We start from the raw sequence: 27,667 nt of genomic DNA, 5'->3' as shown, positions 1-27,667 counted from the left end.
TGCGACTAATCTTGTATACTTGTATATATATGTACATACACAATAAACTCAACTTTATAATGGAAAGCCACAATCCCTTAACTTTACTACTGCAGCTGTTCTATGATAAATAGCTTTTGTAACATCAAGAAATGGAGTCTGTAACAGTGCCTAAAACCAGTGTAGGTTGATGTACTTCATGATATACACCATATGTTCCAAGATTGATAGAATAATGCCTCGTATTCACCAGCAGGCTTAATCACTTGATCGGCCTTTTAGTTCTCCAAGAAATTTCTATAGAAGCAGGCATCTACTGCAAGCTTTAATGGCAGAAAATGTGTCATTTACTCATCCAAAAGTTTTTAAGGAAAATTAGGATTCATGTTCAAGTAACCACCTCCTCAGTGGAAGTGACCCTCCTGTAATTCGTCAACTCAGAAAAAGTCAAAATTTCATATGCGTTTGAAAATGCTTATCAATAGCTTATTTGAACTTATGACAAGCACTTTTACAAGTGTGTGACAGAACCTATAAAATTAGCCTATGATGTGTCCATAAGCTATTTTCATCTTATTTCAATTAACTTACTGGGATAACTTATAAAAATTGCTCACAGTTTATATGAAAAGAAGTTAACCCTATATCCCCTTCAGTTATAAAAATAACTTATACATTAGTGCTTATATGATAAGTACTTATTCACTAAGCACTTTTAAGCTGTTCACTAAAACGCACCCTTACTGTAGTGGAAACTCCTTCTGGAGAAGGTCCAAATTACGACTATCACAAGCTTCCAACATGTCATTCCTAGAAGCACAGCTGGAGAACAGGACGAGATAGAAGGTTAGGTCTCGCAAATATAAAATAACAATAATTTGAATTTTCACTCTCCCATTTGCCTCAGTCAAATCCTGATCTGCTTTTCTCTGTTAAAATATATTCTAATATCATACCTCAACGAAATTCTCAAATATTGCCATGCATTCTCTGCTTTTGGATTCATGGCAAGTGCTCGAACATAATAACGAACGGACTCGTCATACATACCCTGTAGGAAATGTCAATGGCATAGTAAATTAGTATTAACATAACACAGTTAAGATACAACGTATAAAATTACGAGTAAACACCTGTTTTGACAAGTATATCAAAACGATCCTTCAGTGTTTCATGTCAAAAAATAGCACTAAGGCCTAATTGGAGGTCAACATTTGGTATTGAAGCACTATTTTAAAATATTTATTATTGGAGAATCAAATCAACGACACTTGTAATTTTAGAGAACCAAATTGAGTTCTTACTCTAAAATCAATACCAGATTAGTGTAAAAGCACCAATACTAAATTCAAATGAAGATATCAATGTTTTCAGGAGAAATGCTAGGAACACACTCTCTAAAACACTCTTTTGAACACACTCTATCCTATTGGTTGATATTTATTGAAAATAACACAATTTTGTGGATCTCACATTCTATTTAATATTTCTCTCTCCTAATTTTGTAGTTTTCAATAAATTTTGATCAATTGAAAAGAGTGTGTTTCATGGGGCGTGTATGAGAGTGTGATGGTACTCCCCATGTTTCAGAGGTCAACAATAGTCATTTCAGAAACAAAAAAACAGCATCATTCATCTAATAATTAGGATACCCTACCTGTACTAAAATTCACAAATTATTAATTGCCTATTCAAACTATAAACATGCATAATTTAAGAAGCAAGATTGATTTTTTAATTTTTTTAAAAGAAGTCTTTTTAATTGTTAAACAACAAGAAATTTCAAAAAGGATTGGTGAAGTTAAACAACAAGAAGTCAGATCAAGTAGAAACGAATTCTGCTTATTCTAATTTCAAAAATTATGACTCTGACAACTTCACTACACAGATCACTAAAAAAAAAAAAACTTCGTACCCCATTGCTCAGAGGCTTTTCGCTATGCGAAGGTATGGGGGAGGGATGTTGTACGCAGCCTTACCCTTGCATATGCAAAGAGGCTGTTTCCGGATTCGAACCCATGACCAATAAGTCACCAAGGCACAACTTTACCGCTACACCAGGGCTCGCCCTCACTACACAGATCACTAATTTAACAAAATTTCACCTTATCAATAAATTATTCGTTGGGTTTTAGAATTCAAACTTACATATGTATTAAAATTTAATTTTTCTCTACAACTTTTTAGCGCTCTCAATTTTGAGATTACTAGTTGGCATTAGAAGAATAGCAGCGACATAAAAGTTGTGAAAAAGTAGCAAATTTAGGAAAGTCAATAAAAATAGGAAGGTGAAAAATCAAGGGGATAAAATTGGTATCTTTAGATAACTCTATCATTTTCATTCCTCCATCTTCCACATCTGTTAGAGAATAGAAAGCACCTCTTCTTTGGGAAATTTTGTTGTGTATGGACCCTATCAAAAAACTTATTTATTATTTCTCTTGTCAAACAGTGATAATTTGGTATTTTCATCCTATCTTCCTCCTTTTCCATTTCCTTCCTCTTTACACCCAAACACATAAAAGGTACGTGTCATTCTCAAGGCACACAACTGCAGCCTAAGCTAAACTTGTCCAAAATACTTGCAAAGTGTTATTATACCACACCAAAAAGAATCACACCTAATAAGCTTCAATGCATTGCATAGATGGATATCCTAATGTACTCCCACCCATGCTATAATGTACTGCCTCTTGCTTTGGAGCAAACATTGAAATCAAGAACCAAAAATCAGATGAAAGTTGAATATTTCTACTGATGTAGCTGCCAAACGCATATTACAGTTTAACACTTGCAGTAGCAGATACCACAAACATAGTAAAACCGAAATGTGACAGGAATGATTGATGATTCTACATCCAACTTGATATGTACGATACAAATAAGATAAAAGCCCAGCAGGGAACTGACCTGGTTTGCATAACTGATGCCCATATTTGCCCAAGCACGGACATAATTAGGCTTTAAATCCAGCGCCTGAAATGATTATTGTTTTAAACAAAAGGTGAATTCCATCTGAGAGAGAATAGATTTAATTAAAAAATAGATTTGTTTGTTTCCTCCAAAAACATGACTTTACAATACAATGATGGAAAAGGCAGTTAATTTAGGCAGAATGAACTAGAGCATTTGACTGTCTTCTTCATAGGTTGCTACAATTTTTTTCATTTTTTTGTTACTTAGCATAGGAAATATATAATACTTGCTCATACAATTACAGTTGGAAACATCTGTACATGAAAATAAATAAGAACTAGTGATATACATTATGCCCTAAAATAAGCTTAATATCATAAATAGTTACTTATGACAAGTGTTAGAAAAAATAACCAGAATTCTGAAACTCATGAACCAGATTTTGAAAAGAGACATGACAAACTCCCTAACTTAATAGTTCCATAAATGTCCCCCTCATGATCACACATTTGATTTCCCAAAATCTTGATACATTAAGTTACATTTGAATGACATAATTACCTGTTGATAAGCCATTATTGCATCAGCACTTTGAACACTGTTTGCTTGTGTTGCACCCAGCTTGTTCCATAGAGAGTAATCCTGTGGCTTAAGTTTCAGTGCTCTTTCAAAAGATGCAATGGCTTTGTCATATTCTCTGGATAAGTTGTACATGACCCCTAGAACTATGTGGACATCTGCATCATCAGGTGAGAGTTCAGCTGCATCATTGAATAACCTAGCTACCTGCAGAAAGAAAAATAACCCTTTTGAATTGTTAGATAGTATTAGAGTAATGTACAGAGAGTTGCAGTATTTAACTGCACTCTCCGTTAAGTGAGTCAGTTAGGGGTTAGTTTATTATTTGATTAGTTAGTTAGTTGTTATTCTAGCCTATATACCAAACTGAATTACAGAGTTCAGTGGCTTAATATCATTTTACACTTCTCTTTATCGATTTTCTCTTTCTCTTAAAATATCTCTCTTATCTCCTTTTATGATTCTGTTAGAAATCTGATATGGTATCCAGAGCTTGGTGAGATCTTCTATGGCATCACAACAGAACGTGTTTCTTACCTCTTCCTCTTTTCCTAACTTGATTTCACACAAACTTGATGATTCAACTTTCGTTCTCTGGCGTCAACAAGTTGAGCCAGTTATCAAATCTCATCGCCTTCAGCAATTTGTAGCAAATCCTCAAATTCCGTTACGCTTTCTCTCCAAAGAAGATCGTGAACCAGGCATTGAAAATCCTGCGTATGAAGCTGGGGAACAACAGGATCAGGTCTTCCTCACATGGCTTCAATCAACACTTTCAACGTAAATTGTCTCTCAAGTGCTAAGATGTGCTCACTCATACAAAGTTTGGGAGCGGATTCACGATTATTTCCATAAGCAAATGCAAGCCACTGCACATCAGCTTCGAACACAGCTTCAAGCTACAACTCTTGGAGGCAAGTCGATGCATGAGTATTTGCCACAGATCATAGCGATTTCTGATTCTCTTGCTTCCATTGGAAGTCCGATTATGCTTCAGGAGCATATTGATTCCATTCTAGAAGGTCTCTTCACTCAATCATTGCGATTATTGAGAGCAAATTTGAACCTCTACCTATCGCCCAGGTTGAAGTGCTTATCTTCGCTCATGAAGCTCGTTTGAACAAAGTTCAAACAATCTCTCTCTGAATCTCCCTCAATAAACTACACGCAAGCTCAAACAGTGCCAAACAAGTCCTTTGTGCAACAGGAACCTAGGAGTTTCTATAATTTCCGTGGCGGATCTAGCCATGGCAGTGGTTTTGGTGGCTGTTTCAACTGCAGTGGTGGCTGGCACGGTGGCGCCAGTGGTGGTGGCGGTGGTTGCTTCACTAATTTTCAGTGCTAGATATGTTTTAAGTACGGCCACATTGTAGCGCTTAGTCATTATCGGTTTGATGCGAATTATCAACCGAACTCATCTCTTGTGCTTCATGATCCTATATCTCAAAGCTATGGATTTCAGTCTCAAAGTAACCCTAATTCTGGGTAGCAAAATAGTGATAATCGCCCATCCAATGTTTGGATCAACAGCAATTACAAATCTGCTAGCCCCAACACTCAATCAAATCCTAGTGCTATGTTGACTAATGTTCCTTCTCAGTCAGCCTCAACCTCTACCACTATTAATTGGATTCCTGATTCAGGAGCTTCATTTCATGTGACTGGAGAATCTCAAAATATTCAACAGCTTGAACCTTTTGAAGGACCTGACCAAATCTTCATTGGAAATGGTCAAGGTTTCCCAATCACTGCCTCTAGCTCTTCCTCCTTTATTTCTCCTTTCAATACCAAAATCTCTTTGTCTCTTAAACATCTCTTACATGTTCCTAACATTACTAAAAATCTTATTAATGTTAATCAATTTGCAAGGGACAAAGGTGTTTTCTTTGAATTTCACTCTAATTATTGTGCTGTAAAATCGCAGGTTACCAATGAAGTCTAACTTAAAGGTAATGTTGGTCCTGATGGTCTCTACAGCTTCTCCAACATCCAGTTTCTGCTTCTTCTAGTTTTCCTTGTATTTCTAGTTCTGAAAAACCCTCTGTTAATCCATGTAATAAGCCTGACAAGCCCATTGTAAATCCATGTAATAGGATCACCTCTCTTTGGCATGATAGACTTGGTCATCCCAATCATCATGCACTGCAATTAGTCTTGCAAAATTGTAAAATACCTACTTCTAATAAGAGTTTTGATTGATTTCTGTTCAGCTTGTGCAGTAGGAAAGTCTCACAGACTTCCTTCTTCTTCTGAATCTGTCTATACTTCACCTCTTGAATTAGTCTATAGTGATCTACGGGGACCCTCTCATGTCCCTTCAACTAATTGATTTCTCAATTATATAACTTTTTTATGCTTTTTCTCGTTTCACTTGGATTTATCTCCTCAAAAGTAAAGCTGAAACCTTCAAGTTTTTTCAAAAGTTTAAGGCTATGGCAGAATTACAGTTTAACTATAATATTAAAAGCCTTCAAACTGATTGGGGAGGGGAGTTTAGGCCATTGGCACCCTTTTTATCCAGCTGTGGAATTCAACACAGGCTAATTTGTACTTACACCCATCACCAAAATGGAGTTGTTGAAAGAGAACACAGACATGTTGTAGAACTTGGTCTTACATTACTGCATCATGTTTCCTTACCACTTAAATTTTGGGATTTTGCCTTTTGCACAGCCATTTATCTTATAAATAGGCTACCTACAGCTTCACTAGATTTTTCAGTACGCTATCATATGCTGTTCCAAAAGCTTCCAGAATATACCTTTCTCAAAACCTTTGGATGTGCTTGTTTTCCCTTGCTTAGACCCTACAACAATCACAAGTTAGACGTTCGATCTAATGCGTGTCTTTTCTTGGGTTATTCTACCTCTCACAAAAGGTATAAATGTATGTCCCTTCAGGCAGAATTTATATCTCTAAGGATGTCATTTTCAATGAATCCAAGTTTCCCTATGCTGACTTATTTGAGACTTCCCCTTCTCTCAGTCGGTCCACTTCTTCCTCCATTCCTATTATTCAGTCTCCAAATCCCTCACATCCTACTTCTAATTCCCCTCAACCCACTCAAACTCATACCTCTGTTTCTGGTCATTTAAATCCTGATGTTGTACAGTCTGAATCTGTTTCTGCTCAGTCTTCTTCTACTCATCAGCCAGCTCAGTCTGACACTGACACACCTATTCCAGCATCTAGTCCAGTTCAGTCCTCTAATACTGAACCCACAGATCAGTCTCTCCCTGTTACTGTTGCTTCTGTTCCAGCAATCAGTTCAGAAGCCACATCCTCAACTATTAATCCCACATCTCCTCAAAGACCACCAAACACCCATCCTATGCAAACTAGATCTAAGTCTGGTATTCATTTACCCAGAATCAATCCTACACTTCTGCAGGCTCATTGTGAACCAAAATCTGTCAAACAAGCTTTGACAGATCCTAATTGGCTTTTAGTCATGCGGCAGGAGTATGAAGCTTCAATGAGAAATCATACTTGGGACCTAGTTCCTCTACCTCCAGACAGACAACCAATTGGCTGTAAATGGGTATTTCAAGTAAAGGAAAATGCCGATGCCTCCATTAACAAGTACAGAGCCAGGCTTGTGGCAAAGAATTTCAATCAAGTAGCTGCTTTTGACTTTTCTGAGACTTTCTCCCTTGTGGTGAAACCTGTCACCATCAGGCTAATTCTAACTTCAGCCCTCACAAATCAGTGACCACTTGCTCAGTTAGATGTCAACAATGCTTTCCTGAATGGTTTCCTCAATGAAACTGTATATGTCTCAACCATTTTCAGAAATCTAATTCTACTTTGTGTGCAAACTGAACAGAGCTCGGTATGGCCTTAAACAGGCTCCTAGACAGTGGTTTGAGAAACTTCAGTGAACATTAGTTCAGTTTGGGTTTGTTGCAAGCAAATGTGATCCTTCCCTCTTCATCTACAAGACTAATTCTCACACAGTTTACTTGTCTATGTGGATGATATAATAATTACTGGAAGTTTTGTTTCTCTAATTCAGCACCTCACTTCTCAGCTTAATTTAAGTTCTCCCTCAAACAGCTTGGTTTGCTGGATTATTTTCTTGGAATAGAGGGGAAAACTCTATCGGACAAATCTCTCTTACTTACTCAGAGCAAATATATCAGAGATCAGTTGCAGAAAACTAATATGGCTGAGGCTCAATCCATATCATCTCCTATGGCATCCAGTTGTAAACTCAAAAAAATTGGCTCAGATATTTTTTCTGACCCTACTCTGTACAGGTAAGTGGTTGGTGCTCTTCAATATCTAACCATCACCAGACCTGAGATCAGCTATTCTGTTAACAAGGTTTGCCAATTTATGGCCAGTCCCTTAGAATCTCACTGGGTTTCTGTCAAGAGAATCTTAAGGTATTTGAAAGGGTTTTACATGGTCTTCATCTCAGGCCTGCTACCTTGGGACAGTCCTATCCTATTAGAGCTCTATGTGATGCAGATTGGGCATCTGATGTTGATGACAGAAGGTCAACTTCTGGTACAGCAATCTACTTGGGTCCCAATCCAATATCATGGTGGTCCCACAAGCAGCAAGTTGTTGCTAGATCCAGTATAGAGGCGGAATATCGCAGCCTAGCTCAAACTACTGCAGAAATCTCTTGGATTCAAACATTATTGACAGAACTACAAGTCCCCTTCATCACTCCTATTGTCTTCTATGATAACCAAAGTTCTGTTGCCATTGCCCACAATCCAATTCTTCATGCCAGAACAAAGCACATGAAAATTGATGTTTTCTTTGTTCAGGAGAAAGTGCTGACTAAGCAGCTCATAGTTCAACATGTTCCTGCTCCTGATCAATGGGCAGATGCCCTTACCAAGCCCCTTTCTCCAACTAGATTCACTTTTCTAAGGGCCAAACTCAATGTTATTGAGGCTTCTTCGAAGTCTCAACCACCTTGAGTTTGAGGGGGGGGGGGGGGGGGGTATTCGAGTAATGTACAGAGAGTTGCAGTATTCAACTGCACTCTCAGTTAAGTGAGTCAGTTAGGGGTTAGTTTACTACTTGAGTAGTTAGTTAGTTGTTTCTTCCTGGTAATGGTGCAAATAACCCACAAAGCCCGCAAAACGCCAACCCAATTTTTTTGCTTCTTCCTACTAGCACGAGATTGTCAATCCCAAAATTGAGCAAAGTTTAGGAGACAGAACTAGGATTATTGTCTACACAAAAGACCCAAAACAACTGCTAAGACAGCACACCTCTCCACAAGGCTTTTCAAATACATTTGTATGTCGATTAAAAATTATAACGTGTTGTGCATGAGGTTTTTACTGTCCCCACTATATTTAATAATTCTTTACACGATTCCCACTATGAGTAATCAATCCACTTACATCGGCATAGTACAAAGAATCAGCCATCTCAGGCGGGGCAAGTGTTCCATATTTTGGGTGATGGCGCAACCATCCATATAGATACTTCAGAGCAGCTGTTTGCTCCAGTTCTGCAAATATTAGTAGATAACTCAATATTTTATATCTAGGAATACAATGTTTACAAGTCATTTGCATCAATGCTTTACAAATTCAGCAAAACAGAAGACATATACAAACTGGAGTATAAGAATCTTTCCAAATCAGGTAAACACAAAGTAAAGCAAGTAAAAGTATATTAGTTTCTTTAAAGAGCTCTCCAAACTCTACAATTTTCATCAAAGAAAAACTCCAAAAATATGGGTAGGAACATAAAATGAAATTAATTCAAGCTAGCATCAAGGCTTTAAGTAAGAAATGATCTTTAAGCTAATTTGCTATTATCATTTATGTCTTTCATCCAGGCAATGAATCAAAGCAATCACTAACCATTTGTATGACTAACACCAAGAGCAAGAAGCACTTCCAGGTTTGTCGGGTCAGCCTCTTGTGCACGCATCATTGCTGCAATAGCCTGTGTAAGTTTAAGAAGTTTTAGATCAGTTAAATTCTAAAGTAAACATTCAAAAATACATAGCAATGGATGGATCAATGCAAAACATGGTTAAATTGAGATAAGTACTGACACTTAGACTATATAGTAATAAGGGACAAGGAAGAAGAAAGTGTCAGTTTTTTACCAAATAGTCAATATAAAATTACATGAAGTGGCAGCATAAAATGTACATGGAGGATTTGGATAGCGAGTTTATTTATATTAAAACAAGGCCTTAGAGGCAGAAAAGCAGTTAAAAATAGGTCATAGAATAATAAGATTTCTATTTAATTTACACCTAAATGCACTTTACCACTTATGTTATAAAAATACCCATTTTATATTATTATTCGTATATATGAAATGGTATATACAAATATACCATTCAGTGAACCAATTTTTTCCAAATGAAATTCGAAGCATAAACTGTATACTATATATCCAGAACCATCATTTGATGGTTTCTGCAAAATAACAAATTCGAATAGCATAATTCATTGAACAGAAATACCATATCTGCCATAGACCGTTGACATACAAATACAAACAGATAGATAAATAGAATTGTTTGTTCAGTAGAATATTTTGTATGGTTCCAGCAAATTGCAGCTACACAATAATGTCATTGCAAACTACACAAATAGGGGGGCTTATCATCAATAAGGCATAACCTAACCTGTTGATCATCATCATTCTCTGCATGTGCTATTCCAAGCAGTCTCCACCCTTCAGCATTCTCAGGGTTTTTTAGGACTTCAGCTTCCAATGCTAGAACTGCTTCACTTAAAAGTCCTTTTCTGAATAGATCTTGACCTTCTTTTAACGGATTTGGATGGCCAACATAAGGATTTAAATCTGAGAAGACATACACACCCCTTGAACTGTCTAACTGCTGCTTGGCAGCCACTTGCTCATTTAGGAACCTTCATATAACCCCCAAAAGAGATTTTTGATTAATAAGGGAATAATCTCCTCAATGGCATGTAATATATTCAAGTCTAAAGAGAAAAAATATGGGCATAACCCAAGCACAAGGACAAAAAATAAAAACAATAGTAAAGGAACAAGAACAACCACTTTTTAATGTTAGTAAAAGAATAATTAATTGATTAAAAAAAAGTGAAGTACATTTAGGAGGTATATTATCCTTCTGAGCAACCAAATTAGATCAATCAAAACACTTTATCTTTGAATAAGATCCAAAGATTCTTTTGTTCATATTTCATATGTATCACTTAGTTTGTACTGTTAAAATAGGAGAAAACAGAGGTATAATGGACTGAAAACCGTGTGTTAGAGTACACAGCGGATGCTCCATTATATAATGATCATTACAATAAATACTAATAATGAGAGGGTATTTTATTTCCTCAAAATCGATTCTACTTTCCTACAAATCCTAGTTTCCTACTAATAATAAATATATATTATTTTATCCTGATTTTGAACATGTACATTGGACCAATAGGAACCAGCAGTTAGTTTGACAAATATTGCATGGCAGCATCTATATAAATATTTGAAAAATGTCCAACCAACATTCAGTTCTCACTGATTCAGTATGAAAATCCAATGGTACACTATGTTTACACTAACACTGGCCTAAGCCCTAACAATGGAGTCTCCTACTTCAAACAAACTTCAACAATATAACACAAAATGAATCAGAAATCTGTCACATACTATTTAAGAAATACACATATAACTGCTACAACATATCATATAACTGTCCTATGGGATTCAAGAGGAGAGGCCATAAATTGACATACTTTGTTAAAAGCAAAACTGAGTTCAGGATGAGTGATTGTAACATACTGCAGAGCTCCAAAAACAGATCTCTAAAGAGAAGGATCTTGCCGTAAATCAGACCCATGTTTGGAGAGCCTGAAGTTGGAGTGCAAGGGGGAAGAATGGGCTTTGCTTCTAGCATATTGGTCTTCTGCAACAGATCTCGAATGTATTTAGACTGAGTCATTAAAAGTGCTCCACTGTTCTCTCGAATGTATTTTAATAGAGTGGTTGGATATGGGCCTGTTATTTCGGGCCCTAATAATAACACCCCACCATCAAAAGCCGTAACCTTCGTTTCTAGCCCAAGAGAAGATTTAATTAAAAATCCTGAGCCCCTTCAGCTGATAGAAATTACCAACACTACTCCCCCCCCTGCATCTTGTGACGCCAACAATGGGCTCACAGAAGTGGGCCTGCCGGTTAGCACTAATGCAGAAAATACACCCCACCACTACACATTCACCACTGAATTGAAGGCTGAATCCCCCCTGGGTTGGAAGGTGTACTACAGAGGTAGATGGTGCAGAAAGAAAAAGGCCCACAATAGCGAAACTGTGAAGCTAAAGGCTGGAGACAATGACACCAATATTCAACAACAGCCCAAAGTAGCTTTAGACAATTATCATGAGACTAACATACACCCTCCTCAACCCCTGTGCGAAAATCTCGACGCCCCTCCAGATCATATGGTCAAAGACGCTCTACCAACTGACAACATGGACTCCACAGTGTTTCTTATGGAGGCAGAGGACCACTGGAACATGGCGAAGCAGCTGGGGATTACCTGCGACATGGATCACCACAGTTTTATCAAAAGTTTTGGCGATATGGAGAATAGAGATTTGAAAGAGGCAGAGAAGTTGGGTAATAGGTTAGGGGCCTCATGAATATTCTCTCTTACAATGTACGAGGGCTGGGGAGGGGAGTCAAATGGAGCGCTATCCGGAGGCTGGTGAGGAAGCATAAAGTAGACCTTCTCTGTCTCCAAGAGACGAAAAGGGAGCAAGTTGACAAAAAAACGTGTCAAAGCCTTTGGGGAGATGACGACGTGTGTTGGGAAGCGCTTCCTGTAGAAAATACAGCAGGTGGTTTATTATGTGTATGGAATGACAAAAGATTCAAATTGGAAAGTAAGATATCAGGAAGGGGGTTCATCTTGTTGGATGGAGTATGGATCAATGAAGCCCAAAAAGTCCACATAATTAATCTGTATGCCCCATGCGAAATTCAGAATAAGAGGGAACTCTGGGAATCTCTTAAACTGCATAAAAGTCTGAACCCAAATGGATTATGGTGCCTAGTGGGTGATTTCAACAGCATTAGAAGTCCATCTGAGAGAGTGGGAGTATCGCAGCAAGGGACGGATGATAGACTTATTACAGAATTCAATGACTGGTTGGGGGATATGGAAGTTGAGGAGCCACCATGTGCGGGAAGAAAATATTCGTGGTATAGGCCGAACGGAACCGCAAAAAGCAAGTTGGACAGAGCTTTTATTTCTACTGAATGGTTCACAAAATGGCCAACTAGCACACAATTTACTCTGGACAGGGACTTTTCTGATCACTGCCCTGTTCTATTCAGTTCCAAAAATGTGGATTGGGGTCCCAAACCATTCCGAATCCTGGACTGTTGGCTCAAGGATAAGTCCTTCGTGCAGACAGTAAATGAATGCTGGTCACAGACACAAATAAGGGGGTGGGGTGGTTTCGTCTTAAAAGAGAAGTTTAAAAGTCTTAAAGAGAGGCTGAAGACATGGAACAAGGAGCAGTTCGGAGACACTTACAAGAAGGTTCAAATTCTACAAGAGGAGTTGTGCAAACTGGAATCCGAAACTGCTGACAGGGTATTATCCACTCAAGAAAACCTGAAAAGGAAAATGATTCAGCAGCAGCTATGGGAAGCAGCCAAATCACACGAGTCATTAATGAGGCAAAAAGCAAGGTCTAAGTGGATCAAAGAAGGAGATTGCAACTCCAGTTATTTCCACTTGATGCTCAATTCTAACCGCAGATACAACGCTGTGAATGGGGTGCTCATTGACGGCTCATGGGTTGATGAACCATTAAAAGTGAAAGAAGAGGTGCACAGGTTTTTCCAGCAGAGATTTTCAGAACCTATGCAGTGCAGGCCACAGCTGAATGGGATATCCTTCTGTAACATTGGCCAGCAGCAAAATCAGATGTTGGTGGGTAATTTTTATGAGGAGGAAATAAGGAGGGCAGTTTGGGATTGCGGAAGTGAGAAAAGTCCAGGCCCCGATGGCCTAAATTTTAAGTTTATTAAGCAATTTTGGCCGCTGTTAAAGACTGACATTATTCGCTTCCTTCATGAATTCCATGCAAGTGGGATTTTCCCTAAGGGAAGCAATGCATCCTTCATCACCTTACTTCCTAAGGTTCCTGATCCCCAAACACTCAATGAGTTCAGACCTATTTCGCTTATCGGATGCACATACAAGATTGTGGCCAAGCTCTTATCAAGTAGGTTGAAGAAAGTCTTGCCAACCATCATTGATGAGAGACAATCTGCCTTCATAGATGGCAGACAGCTGCTACATAGTGTTATTATTGCAAATGAAGTGTTGGAGGAAGCAAAAAAGGGGCAAAAGCCATGTTTGATGTTCAAAGTGGATTTTGAGAGAGCTTATGACGCGGTATCCTGGGATTTTCTAAGCTATATGATGTCCAGAATGGGGTTCTGCAAGAAATGGATTTGCTGGATCCAAGCGTGCCTCAAATCTGCCTCGGTATCGGTACTTGTAAATGGGAGCCCCACTGCAGAATTTATTCCTTACAGAGGTCTGAGGCAGGGAGACCCGTTAGCACCTTTGCTTTTCAACATAGTCGCGGAAGGTCTAACTGGTATTATGAGAAAAGCAGTAAATGAAAAGCTCTTCTCTGAATTCTTGGTTGGCAAAGACAGCATACCAGTTAGCATACTTCAATATGCCGACGATACTGTATTTTTTGGGGAGCCTACCATGCAAAATGTCAAGGTTATAAAGACAATATTAAGAGGATTTGAATTAGTTTCTGGTCTTAAGATAAATTTTGCAAAGAGCTACTTTGGTGCAGTGGGCAAATCCGATCAGTGGGTTAGAGAAGCTGCTGAATTCTTGAACTGCAGGATTTTGTCGCTACCGTTCACATATTTGGGCATTCCCGTTGGGGCAAACCCAAGGCGTGGTCAGCTGTGGGATCCGGTTATTAGGAAGTGTGAGAGCAAATTAGCAAGATGGAAACAAAGGCACTTATCTTTTGGGGGGAGAGTGACCCTCATTCATTCCACATTATCCTCCATCCCCATCTATTTTCTCTCTTTTTTCAGGTTGCCCGCAAAAGTAGCAGAGAAACTAATCCGAATCCAGCGTAATTTCTTATGGGGAGGTGGCTCGGAGCAGCGAAAAATACCATGGGTGAACTGGAAAACAGTTTGCCTTCCAAAGGATAGAGGGGGCCTCGGTATAAAAGATATAAGGGCTTTCAACAAGGCACTACTTGGAAAATGGAGGTGGGAGATGCTTCAGCAAAGTAACAGGTTATGGTCCAAGATACTGGATTCCAAGTATGGTGGATGGAGATCATTGGTGGAAGGCAGTAGAAGGAATAATGAGTCAGGTTGGTGGAAAGACTTAATGGAGGTTACACATGACCAACAGATGAATTCTATCCTCCAAGAGGGCACTACTTGGAGGGTGGGATGCGGGGACAAAATCAAATTCTGGGAGGACTCATGGGCTGGACACGGAGAGGCTCTAAAGATGAAATACCCAAGGCTGTATAGGATATCCCTTCAGCAGCATAAACTCATTCAGCAGGTGGGAAGTTTCAATGACTCCTCATGGGAATGGAACCTCTCTTGGAGAAGGTCTTTGTTCGATAATGAAATCGCATCTGCTGCAGGTTTTTTGGAAGAAATTTCTCAGATTACAATCCAGCGACATATAGCAGATTGTTGGAAGTGGGAAGCAGAGCCTAATGGTTGCTATTCTACAAGGAGTGCATATAACATGTTACAAGAAAGTTCAGTGGGAGCAACCTTTGGAAATTAAAAATCCCATCCAAAGCTGCAATTTTTGCTTGGAGACTCATCAAAGATCGATTGCCGACTAAATCTAATTTGAGAAGGAGGCAAATAGAGATAAATGACAGCACATGCCCGTTTTGCAGAATTCAGCAGGAGGATGCAGCCCATCTCTTTTTCAATTGCACCAAATCTCTAGCCTTATGGTGGGAATCCTTAGCGTGGACTGGAATAGTTGGGGCATTCCCCATAATCCCTAGGTACCATTTTCTGCAGCACCAAAATGGTATGAATGGAGGGAAAAGAAACAATAGGTGGAAGTGCTGGTGGGTAGCCTTAACGTGGTCAATGTGGCAGCACAGAAATAGGATCCTATTCTCGAACGAACCATTCAATGCTACTAAGCTGATGGATGATGCTTTGTTTTTACTTTGGTCTTGGCTTCGAGCATCAGAGAAAGACTTCACTATGCACTTTAACTATTGGTCTACCAACTTACCAATATGTTTTTCAGCAGATTAGGAGGGTTCATTAGCTGTGGGGGCAGTATTTTAGGAGGGCTCACAAGCCATGGGGCTTTGATGATGTATTCTTTTATATAGGGTGGTTCATATCAATCTGAAAGTAACTTGACATGAGGATCCACTAGGATTTCTTTAAAACTTTGTAATTATAGTACCCCTGGTACTCTTATATTTATATACATATCATATTTTGCTGATCAAAAAAAAAATATAACTGTCCTATGGTTACTAAACACATACATAACTGCCATACAACACAACAAATAACTGTCTTATCACTCTCATCTCATCCTCATTATTTCACTCCTGCTATGCGGTATGTATAGGCATAGAATAGAAACAGCTGTCCTAGATTCCAAGCTTTAACTTTTCACATTGTCTGAAATCTAAATGCCATGTCAATTTAAAATAAGATTAAGGGCAAAGAAAAATATATGCTTCATATATGAATTTCCAAGGACGGGTGTGGCATTCTCTTGCTTCAATATAAAAACATTAGGAAAAGGGAATCAAGAGTGGTTAAGACATTATCTTAAAAAGGAAATGGTGTTCTTTGTCAATCTATCTGATAAATAGTTCTATGTGTAGGAAAAAAACAATCACAATTCAGTCTGTAGGAAAGTTTGACTTACTCATCATACGCTTGTGCCCAACTATCAGAAGTGCTATTATCCCCTAAGGCTCCTTCACCAAACTGCTGACCAAATTCATCTGCCCAATCATTAACATTCAACTTTGAGAATTCATTAACCCACTGATCATCAACTGCATCATGCTGCTGTCCTTCACTTGTAAATTCATTCACCCACTGATCAGGTCCATGATAAACCTTGAATCCACAAATCAGAATTCAAAAATTTGAGAAAAAGGGCGTCAAATAATTTGCTGTGCACCTTCATGATTTCATTACTTTGTATTTAAATTTAAAATAAAATCAAGACAAAATTAATCAACTGACTTGCATGAGTAAAAGAGTGGCCTAGTGCAAGAAGCTCCCATTATTTTCTTCCTTCTGTTCAGGAGTATTTTAATATCCCCTTGACCTGAACATTCCCTCTCTTTTTTCTAATAATCATTTTTACTCTATAATGCACCTAAAATAAAGTGCAGCTGTGTCATTTAGCAGTTATTACATAAGTATAAATACTTTGGAGTTTAAGATCAGTGTTTCATATCACAATTATTCAGTGCCTTTTCAGAAAGCTCCCCTGTTTTCACTTAGTTTTATAACTGAATATATGGTTAACCATAACCAAAACTACTTCTTGATAAATCTTAGTTTTATAACTGAATATAAGCCAATCAATAATATAAAACACCAGCAAAACAATATGATTCCAAGCTCATTGGAGATACCTTATCATTTAAAAATTCTCCAGCCCATGCATGACCATGATTATATTGCTGATTGTATTCTGTTGCCCAATCTCCAGATGCAGGTAATGCATTCTCTTTAACTTGATTGTCATCAATAATCAACTCACCACGGCTCATCTTTGATACAAATTGAAGGAATTTTGAGTTCTGCATACCACAAAAGCATGTTATCGATTTTTTCTTTTATTGCAAGGAGGAAAGAAATGCAACAAAGAGAATAAAATATTCTTCTTAACACAAGCACATGAATATAGCACAGAAAAAACAAGCTCATCAACATTCAACAGAAAGTTGTTATTCCATACACATGGCTTTCAACGATATCCTTTGATAAACTTTATGGCATAGCACAAACAGGGTCTGTAAAACCAATCTTTCACAGTTTTTCCCTCCTCAATCTTGTCATCTCACTTTTCTTTATTTTTAAATAATTGAATAATCTATAGAAAAAGGAACAGCATATTCTTAACGCAGCCAAAGCACAAGAAAAGTATAACAAAAAAAAATGCAAGGTATCAACTTAACACTACCCAGTCCCTTTGAAAAACAACAATGAAAACCCCAGACAACCATTAGCTTTAACACAAAAGGAGACCAAGAACCCCATTCTCTGTCAGAATTTGTGATAGCTGAGATACCATCTCAAAACTCAAGCATTACATTCCAACCCTAAACATCAAAAATCAGCATATCAATGGAATACTATTCCCATCAAATTACTCCTGCAAACAAATTTAAAAAATTCAAGAATAATTCTCCGGCATTATATAATCAATGAGGAATTACTGTAAATGCTAACATAGTAATTCCTAACACTCATGTTGTCCTAAGTGACTTAGAGTTTTTTTTTTGGAAAGCAAAGATAATTTATATTAATTAGATACAGTACCAGAGGTACTACAAGATACAAAGATTAGGTCCTGTAATATCAGGAATATAAACCACCCTACACAATCATCACCCTACTAAGAGGACACACTAGCTAAAGACTATAGACATTGCTGAAGACCAGCAATGGAAAGGAGTCTTGAAATCCTTTTCCCAACCCCTCAGCCAAGTCCATAAAAGGAATAAGGTACTATCTGTCAACTTGGTGATGTCAAAGGATTGATTATGGAATATCATATCATTCCTGAGTCTCCAAATTGAGTTTGTAGCTGCTAACCACCACATTTTCCATCTTCTGTTAGAAACCTTTGATACTGCTGCAGAATGATGTTGGAGGAAATTATCCATTGGCCTGCAGTGGATAACCTTGTCTTCCTTGACCCAAGATAAGAATTCCCACCACATAGGCATAATCTTATCACAATTGAAAAACAGATGGGATGCAGTTTCAGGTTGACTATGGCAGAAAGGGCAGAGGTCATTTTCAACCTGAATTTGTCTCTTGACCAGGTTATCCTTGGTAGAAAGTATATCCCATAGCAACCTCCAGGCAAAAGAAAGTGCCTTAGGAGGGATTTTTATCTTACAAAGTTGCTGGAACCCCGCATACTGACCTTGATCGTCCAGCTCAGATTGAAGTACTTGGTAAGTAGATTTAGTTGTGAAATCTCCATTAGCTTCAACTCTCCAAATCCAGGTGTCCTTCAGGTTGATGTTTAGACTAGTTGCATGGATTTGATCAATGAATTTAGACGCTAACTGCAGCTCATTATCATAGAGATGTCTTCTCCAAGACATGTTCCAAACCCAACCATTCTCAGACCAAGATCCCACCTCTGCCACCCTGAGTTCTCTTTGGGAAGAAACTCTGAATAATTCAGGGAATTGATCATTGAGGGGGATTCCTTCATCACCCCAAGGATCTTCCCAAAAGAGGAATTGGTCACCTCTACCCAGCTTCCAGCAGATTTGGTTAGCAGCAGCAAGCATACTCTGGTGTTGAGCAATGACCCTTAAGTCAGCCCACCAAGTAGAAAAGTATTGCTTTTGAGGTCCCTGCCCCAAGCCCCTCCAACCATTGTATTTAGAAACCAGAATCCTGTTCCAGAGTTGGTCAGATTGATGGAACAGCATCCATTTCCATTTGAATAGAAGGGCCTTATTAAGGGTTTTAATGTCTTTAATCCCCAGACCTCCCTTATCTTTAGGAGTGCAGTAAAGACTCCAAGATATCTAAGCAATCTTCCTCCCTTCTGGTTTACCTCCCCAAAGGAATTGCCTTTGGATGGCAGAGATCCTATTAATGACAGCTGAGGGGACCCTGAAAAAAGACAGATAAAACAGAGGTAATGCTGTTAAGACAGCATTAATAAGAGTGGTTCTACCAGCCATAGAGACATTTCTCTGGCTCCATTTGCTCAGCTTAGCCTCAAACTTGCTTATAATTGGATCCCAGACCACCCTTCTTCTTGGATTAACACCAATTGGAATTCCTAAGTAACAGAAAGGAAGCTGTAACAGTGCACAGTTAGGGTAGACAGCAGCAGAATTGCACCATTCCTCAGGTTGACCTATAGCACCAAACTGACTCTTTGTGAAATTAATTCTCAATCCAGAGACCATCTCAAAGCTTCTAAGAATGACCTTCACAGCTCTGACATTCTCCATGGAAGCTTCTCCAAAGAACACAGTATCATCAGCATATTGCAGAACATCCACAGGAACCTTGTTCTTCCCCACCAGGAAGCTTCTGAAGCAGTTTTGAGATACTGCTTCCCTCATTAGCCCTGTCAGTCCTTCAGCCACTAAGTCAAAGAGTAGTGGAGCCAAAGGGTCTCCATGTCTCAACCCTCTTTGAGGCTTAAACTCTGAAGTAGGGCTACCATTAACAAGAATAGAGATGGAAGCTGAGGTGAGACAAGCCCTTATCCATCTAATCCATCTCTCATGGAGCCCCATTCTCTTCAACATATATATGAGAAACTGCCGAGAAACAGAATCATAAGCCTTCTCAAAGTCCACCTTAAAGACCATACAAGACTTCTTGGATCTTCGAGCCTCCTCAATCACCTCATTAGCCACCAAGACTCCATGAAGCAATTGTCTGCCTTTTGTAAATGCTGTCTGCCTTTCATCTACAAGACATGGCATGACTTTTCTCAGCCTGTTAGCCAGCAATTTGGCTATAATTTTATAAATGCAGCCTATGAGGGATATTGGTCTGAATTCATTGATAGCTTGGGGATCTTTCAGTTTAGGAATGAGAGCAATAAAGGAGGAATTGCTGCCTTTGGGGAAGGAGGCATTAACAAAGAATTCATCAAAAAACCTAAGGAAGTCAGGTTTGAGCTGCTGCCAGAAATGCTTAATAAGTCTGAAGTTAAACCCATCAGGCCCTGAGCTTTTATCATTACCACAGCTCCACACAGCACGAGTGATTTCCTCTTCTGTAAAAGGTTCTACCATTCTGTCCCTTTGAAAAGCAGTCAATACACTGAACTGAACTCCATCTAAGTTAGGTCTTTGAAGCTGGGGTTCATGGAATCTATTTTGAAAGTGCTGTAAGACCTCAGTCTTGACCAAGAGAGGGTCTTCAACCCAAGATCCGTCAATCAGCAAACCCCTGATAGCATTTCTCCTCCTACTGTAATTGATTAGCTTGTGGAAATATAAGTTGTTGCTGTCCCCTTCTTTAACCCATCTACTTCTAGCTTTCTGTCTCAAGATGGATTCATGGAGATTAGCCTTCTCCCATAGCTTAGATTGAACTTCCTTCAACTGCTTGATTTGTTGCTCCGAAGGCTGAGATGACATAGAGTTTTCCAACTCATTCATATGCTGTTGGAGGTGCTTTATTTGAATACATATGTCTGCCGAATTCTCCTTACTCCACATTTTCAACCTGTGTTTAAGGTTCTTAAGCTTGTTTTTTAAAGCAAAGCCCCCCCACCCCATGGGCTGATAAGCAGACCAGCAATCTTTGACTACTTGTTGGTACTCCTTTGACTACTTGTTAGTGACTTAGAGTGATGTCATGAATCATATTATTTTCACAAGCACCAAGTGAACTTTCCCCTCCTGTAAATATTAGTACTACCACTAGTCCACTACTGAATAAAATGAATATAAGTGATAAATCAAATACATTTTAATGTAACATAAATAGAATTTGTGCAAGACCTAAAATTTGTGTCTTGAGCACATGAAATTCAGGCTAAGGAACATAATAACCATGCGTCTCGAAGTTGTCAAATTCTTCATACAAGTAGAAAATTTAGCTAAATTCAATATCTATCCACAATATTCACTTACAAGATTCACTGCTCATATTCTTAAGTTTGCAAGAGTAAACAATTATCGATTAAGGGATTAATGTACAAATATTTCTCCCAAATTTCACATTTTATTTATCAAACAAAACAGTACACACAGAAAAAACATAGAGAAGAAAGGGTGAGTAAGTTAGCAAAAAGTCAAAAACTAATGAACTTCTATCTATTTTGATATTTCGTTTCGAAGTACTGGAATGGAATTATTTACATGCTAGTTAAATTGAAATTTAGAAGTCATGTACAGCAGAGAAACCTGAAATTTAGGGTCACCATTTTGGGCCAACGTGTTTGCAAGCATACGAGTCTGCTCCATTGCAGCAAAGTTTGGCATGTTCATACCTCGCATTTGATCTACTGACGACAATTGGGACTGCAAAAAAAAAAAATAGGAAGAGAAAATAATCTTTATAAAAAAAAAAAAAAGAGAAAATGAATTACAAATAATAGTTAATACCAAGGTACATTGATTATCTACAAGTACCAGTATAATCCAAGCCTACTGATACCAACATCAAGACCAGCATAGAAAGAATTGCATCAAAGATACATTGTATGAAACAAGAAATGATGCCTCCCTCCATTTTGAGTTATATGTTCTTTCATGACCTGTTTATTTGGGTTCTATTTATTTGGGATGTTTAGATTGAAATTAAAATAATCTAAAAACAGAAAAGAAATCAAACAGTCAGATATTCTGATGACATTCCCCAAATGGCTCTTTCCTCCTTAAATGTGTGCTATACACAGGTGATGGATGCCAACATCAAGACCAATGAAGAAACAGGGTAGTGCATCAAAGTTCAGAAAATTATACGGAAGGAAAGTCCATCAACAAAGAAAAAAAGCAGGGACTGTGAAACTGAATTGTAGAGGAATAGACCTACAACAACAACAACAACAACAACGCCTTATCCCACTAGGTGGGGTCGGCTACATGGATCAACTTCCGCCATAATGTTCTATCAAGTACCATACTTCTATCCAAATCATTAAGTTCGAGATCCTTTTTGATAACCTCTCTTATAGTCTTTTTGGGTCTTCCTCTGCCTCGAATTATTTGTCTTCTCTCCATCTGGTCTACTCTCCTCACTACAGAGTCTACCGGTCTTCTCTCTACATGCCCAAACCACCTAAGTCTATTTTCCACCATCTTCTCTACAATAGGCGCTACTCCAACCCTCTCTCTAATAGTTTCGTTTCTAATTTTATCCTGTCGAGTCTTACCACACATCCACCGCAACATCCTCATCTCCGCTACACCTACTTTATTCCAGGAAAATCTACAATGGTAGAAAAGGCTGTAGAAGCAACATCATAGTCCAGGAAAATCTAAAATTAGAACATGGGAGTGATGCTAAGGAAGCAATTTCCACTGACTAATTATATGATGAACTTGTTTCAGAGATTTCATGGATTGACCAAAAATGGGTATTGCAGGTTTAACATTATTCGAAATTCAGAGTCTACACAACTTCAAAACAGAAATATGAGAGTAATACTACAGTGTTTGCTTTAGCAGTCAGTTTAGAATAACAAGTCTTCTCAATAAAGTTCAAGGATTTCAATTTCACGTTAATGGACTCAATACTAAATTAATTTGCATATAAAAAAGAGTAAGTAACTTCAAATTATAGCGAGAAATAGAAAAGTAAAGACTTCTCACATGTTCAAATTCAGACACCCAACCATTTGCACCATACTGTTGCTCAAATGAGTTAGCCCATGAATCAGGATTATCATATTTTTCCCTATGTTGACTAAATTCAGAAATCCACCCGTCTGGAGCAGGAGGACCAAGTCTCAGGTTGCCTTGAGACTCATTCCAGTAATCCTCAAGCTCCCGGAATCTTTCAGGCATAGGTCCCTTACCACGGACACTGCTGTCAATATCTAGAGAGCATAGAAGCGCATTTACCTGAAAAGTAGTTACACGTGAAGAATTCAGAGTCAAGCTATCAAGAAAAAAGAATATAGGCAAAGACAACATTTTATTTTAGGACAATGTACCAAAATATCTGGTAGAAATCATTATTGATCACATGTATATTGAACACATCATCTCTCCATATGCTTTATAAAAGGAAAGGTTGGCATACTCTAGAGTAAGAGCTTCTCAAATTTCTGAGTAAAATTTTGGTGATGGTATAACTTGAGAAGTGATGCTAATAGACCTTTGACTCAATAAAATAAAAGGTCAGCAAAATTGCATGAAGAAACAGCTATGGTACAGGAGCAACTCCCAAGCTGTCTAATCAAGGCTTAATTTGCAGCCAAAAGAGAATTTTTAAAATCATTTTAACAAAACATGAAGGAAGATTACACGGGAATAATCTCTTGTGCAATCACACCAGAGCCTAGGTGAACACCCTTACACCTAATCAGTAATCACAATATTGAACTTAAATCTCTAATACAAGCAACTTAATTGTTTCTGTTACTCTTTTCCCTCAAATATGACCAATTCATATTTTAGAACACTATGTTCATATGCATGCAATAAACTAAACTAAGTGAAACCATATGCAGGCTTCCATGAAATTCCTTACTTGGGCATCAATAAATTCTTCGCCTTTATCCGCAAAGAGATGCCTAGCCATTATGCTGCTGCGGTCACGGATGCATTGTTTATCACCATCAGATAAACCCAACATCGGTAGCGGAGCAGGATGAAAAGGCACTCCACCACGGCTGCTATCAAGAAACGAATGCAAAAAGCTCGATAGAACTCTTTGCGGTGTCCCTGCAGAGATAACAACATCAACTCCGCACCTCTTCTTCTATGTTCATTATTTGAAGCATCCACACAACATAATTGAGCCCACGGCACAAATGCCACTAATTACAGCAATTCAACTCAATCCCACAAAAGGGACAAACAGAAAACACTACAAATAACAGCCACCATGGCAAGTCAAAAGAGCACGATTGTTTTCTAATAAGAGTTGATTGGTTTGATAAAATATTTTCTGTTTTTATTTTTTGTTTTCCAAAGTTTATACAGGAAAAGGAAGACAAAAAGTAAAAAAAGAAAACGATAAAAAATTGTTTTCACTTATTCTCGTACAAGAGGAATGGCAACCCACTCTCTCCTGTTGGTTGAAATTTGTTGAAAATCACAAAACTGTGTAGGCCACACTCTTTATTTAATGAACCACACTCATGATTTTATGGTTTTTACTAAATTTTAACCTATAAGAGAGGTTGCTAACACTCCTTGTACAAAGTACAAACTTTTGAAAACAGAAAACAATTTCTCAATACCAAACAACCCCTAAACCAATCCAAACACCTACCATCCAACGGCAGCTGTTGAATCCCCGGTGGCAGTTGGCGCATTTGGGCAGCCGCCCCATCACGCTGTATCTCATCCCACGTCTCCTCAAGGCCGGTGGTGCCACGGAACCTATGCAAAAACTCCGAAGCCTATGGTTCCATAAAAAACAATCACTTAGATCATTCATTCACTGATAAGCATAACAATCAATCACACTCACACACGAAAACAAACACAGGCACAAAAATCTGAACCGAACCGAACCAAACCGAACCTGAGAGTTTGCATTCAATAGAGGCTTATCGAGTTCGGTGCCGGGAAGCTGATTGGCGGGAAGAGCTGTGGAGTAAAATTGGGATGTAGGGTCAGTGGGAGTGGATGTGGGAATCTCCTTCAACCTCTCCTGTTATAGTTTTTGAGACCAAATAAAATGAAATTAGTGACTGATGAGTGAATGAATGAAATTAGTGATGAGTGAATAAATGAAATTACCGGAGTTTTGGAGGAAGAGCCAATAAGGGCGTTGGCGAGGGAAGCGAGAGGGTTTGCGGAGGAAGAAGAAGAAGAGTCGCCACATGCCGCAGCGCCCGAAACGAGGTCGCGCATCGCCATGTTTGCCACCAAACTCTTCAACCACTTTCTTCTTCTTCTTCTTCTTGGTATGGCGGTGGCTGTTTTGTTTGTTTGGTTTGGTTTGTCCTTCCCCTCCACCACCCTCTTGGGCTGTTTTATTATCTCTATGTGCGTGCTATGCTTCTTGTCATTTTCTTCCTCTTTTTTTTTACAATTTTTTTAATAAAGGAAAGGGATTAGGATTGGATTTAAACTTGTGAGATATGTCTGAATTTTAAGGATATTTTGATTATGAATCATGAATATTTTGATTAATCCTTTGCAATCAATAATCAACAATTTCGAATAATTAATATTTTAGTGGGTTTTATATTGTATGGCATAAATGTTTGTTTTTACATAATTAAAAGTTGTAATTTTAGAATTTGTAATAAATAGATATTTTTAATATATAAAAATTATATTTTAGGTTTACAATAAATAATTTAAATTGTGATATAAGTTTATTTAGTTATTGATAACTTCTCTTAAAAGGCTATTGAAATTTATTTGTGATTAAAGTTGATAAACCGAAAGAGATATTTGAAAAATTAAGTGATATATAAGTAAGAACAATCATCATAAGAGGGTTCAACATTTTTTACTATATAAAATCTCACATGTTGTCACACCTTTGCTAGTGAGAAAAATATTGTAAACAAACTCTACCTATACATTACGAGTATGAATACCCAAAAATATCCCTACGGCATCGAAGCATACTTGCCTTGTACTCTTGTCATCTTGACATCCAAGATGACCTTCCCATAAGTAGGAGTGTTCAAAAAAACTAGTTTGGATTGAACCGGATTGTAACTAAACCTAAATCAAATTAGGGTTTTTCCTAAACTAGTTCAAGAAAAAATGAGTGCATTATTTTATAAAACCAATTTGGTTAACCAAATTGTTTTTACAAAATCAGTTCGATCAACCGAATTGGTTTTTATTTAAAATAAATAATTCAAAAACTAGTTCAACACTTAGAACTAGTTTAAAACTGGTTAAAAACTAGTTCAGTTCAGAACTAGTTAGGTTTTGAACTAGTTTCTAAATCATTTTGACTATTTGGATATAAAATCGAACTAGTTAAAACAGTTTGAAACCAATTCGGTTCATTTTTTTATCGAACTAGTTTTTACACACCCACACCATAAGTACTCAGGTATTTAATCTAGCCGAATACCCAAGTACTTTTGTCATCTTGTCACCCAAGATGACCCTCTCATAAGTACCTAGGTATTCAGCCTAACTGAATAGTCGAGCACTCTTGACACCTTGTCACCCACGGTGACCTTCCTATAAGTACTCAGGTATTTGGTCCAGCCGAATACTCAGGCACTCTTCCTAGCTAAATAGATCACTTGCATTATCCTGATGGCAATTATTAGAGGTTAACTTAATCCCTTAATGATGATCAAGGGTATATTACCTAAACATGTTAATAAGACACAAGTGCTCAAGGATCCAAGGTCCACTAAGCTATGTATAAATAGCTATAAGAATCTCGAGGTAAGATACTGTTAATTCTCATTTAATACTCTCATTTATTGGTCTCGACCAAGACCTTACTTGAGCGTTGGATTGTCTTTTGCAAGTACACCCTCCCTTTCGGACTGTCGAGTACTATATCGCAAGAGAAAGAGATCCTCAAGAGGAAGACTTAAGGAAAAAAAAAGTTACTTATCTACCCTCATGCAAGTACACTACCTAAGGCAAGTACCTATCCTAACTCTCTTTTTTTTCTAAAACACAAGCCCTAAGAATGTCTTCTAAGGTTTGGATAGTCCCCTCACTCTCACCATATAAGTAAGGATGGTAAGTTATGCTAAAATGAGCTTGACACCCTTGGTGAAGTGCTTTCCAAAATCTAAGGAGGCATTTGGTATGAGAGAAATTTTTAATTTCTTGAAAATCTTATATAGTGAATCTTGGTTTTCTAGGTTTGGTGTCTAATTTAGAAAAATAGTATTCCCGAGAAAAAATATTTTATTAGAATTTTTTTAGTTAGATTTCTCATAAAAAGTTTCACATGGCGGAGACGGGAATCTAACTTTTCTGAGTTAATTTTTTACTATAGTAAAAATATCAAGTTACTCTTATTAGACTATTTATTGTGATAAATAATTAAAGCAAGTGATAAAAATATCACGTGATTCTTTGATTCTCAGAAAACTTGTATAAATATTCTTAATTCCCAACCAAATTTTATTTATTCCTAAGAATCATGATTCTTAGGCATGAAAAAAAAAATTCCCCGCAAAATGCCCCCTAAAGGTAAGTCTAGGATCCCTAGTCGAATTTATGTTAACTAACACTTCATGCAACCTCACAATCTCTTAAAGATAAACCTTGGACAACCTCTCTAAAGAGAAAGTGGCCTAGATAAGTGATTAGACTTAGTGAGTCTATCTATTACCACCTAAATG

General features: G+C 37.9%; 1 protein-coding gene across 3 annotated transcripts; it reads right to left on the bottom strand.

Moving 5' to 3' along the window:
• On the bottom strand, window positions 1-25,396 carry LOC100789878 (peroxisome biogenesis protein 5). 3 transcript variants are annotated; one of them, XM_006578295.4, is made up of 16 exons: window positions 25,122-25,396; window positions 24,904-25,032; window positions 24,649-24,778; window positions 23,902-24,095; window positions 23,019-23,270; window positions 21,609-21,725; window positions 17,115-17,282; window positions 16,391-16,587; window positions 10,094-10,340; window positions 9,312-9,396; window positions 8,844-8,953; window positions 3,457-3,681; window positions 2,890-2,955; window positions 936-1,030; window positions 718-801; window positions 1-295 (listed from the first exon to the last, which is right to left on the bottom strand). In XM_006578295.4, the coding sequence occupies exons 1-15, from the start codon at window positions 25,239-25,241 to the stop codon at window positions 720-722; spliced, it is 2,217 nt and encodes a 738-aa protein (XP_006578358.1). In that variant the 5' UTR covers window positions 25,242-25,396; the 3' UTR covers window positions 1-295; window positions 718-719. The 3 variants fall into 3 exon arrangements, with proteins under 3 accessions (XP_006578358.1, XP_006578357.1, XP_003523862.1); XM_006578294.4 differs by having other exon boundaries at window positions 1-401; window positions 25,122-25,382; XM_003523814.5 differs by having other exon boundaries at window positions 1-302; window positions 25,122-25,381.
• Between the last annotated feature and the right edge of the window lie 2,271 nt (window positions 25,397-27,667).

Source organism: Glycine max, chromosome 4 (assembly GCF_000004515.6).
Source record: "Glycine max cultivar Williams 82 chromosome 4, Glycine_max_v4.0, whole genome shotgun sequence".
NCBI lineage: Eukaryota > Viridiplantae > Streptophyta > Magnoliopsida > Fabales > Fabaceae > Glycine > Glycine max.
This window is presented reverse-complemented; position numbering and strand designations above follow the sequence as displayed.

Excerpts from the sequence above, each read along its gene's own strand:
- LOC100789878 (XM_006578295.4), bottom strand. The coding sequence starts at position 25,241 with ATGGCGATGCGCGACCTCGTTTCGGGCGCTGCGGCATGTGGCGACTCT. Across the intron at positions 17,283-21,608 it reads ATGGTGACCCTAAATTTCAG|AACTCAAAATTCCTTCAATT; the intron begins GTTTCTCTGCTG and ends TGTGGTATGCAG. Across the intron at positions 2,956-3,456 it reads CAATAATGGCTTATCAACAG|GCGCTGGATTTAAAGCCTAA; the intron begins GTAATTATGTCA and ends TAATCATTTCAG.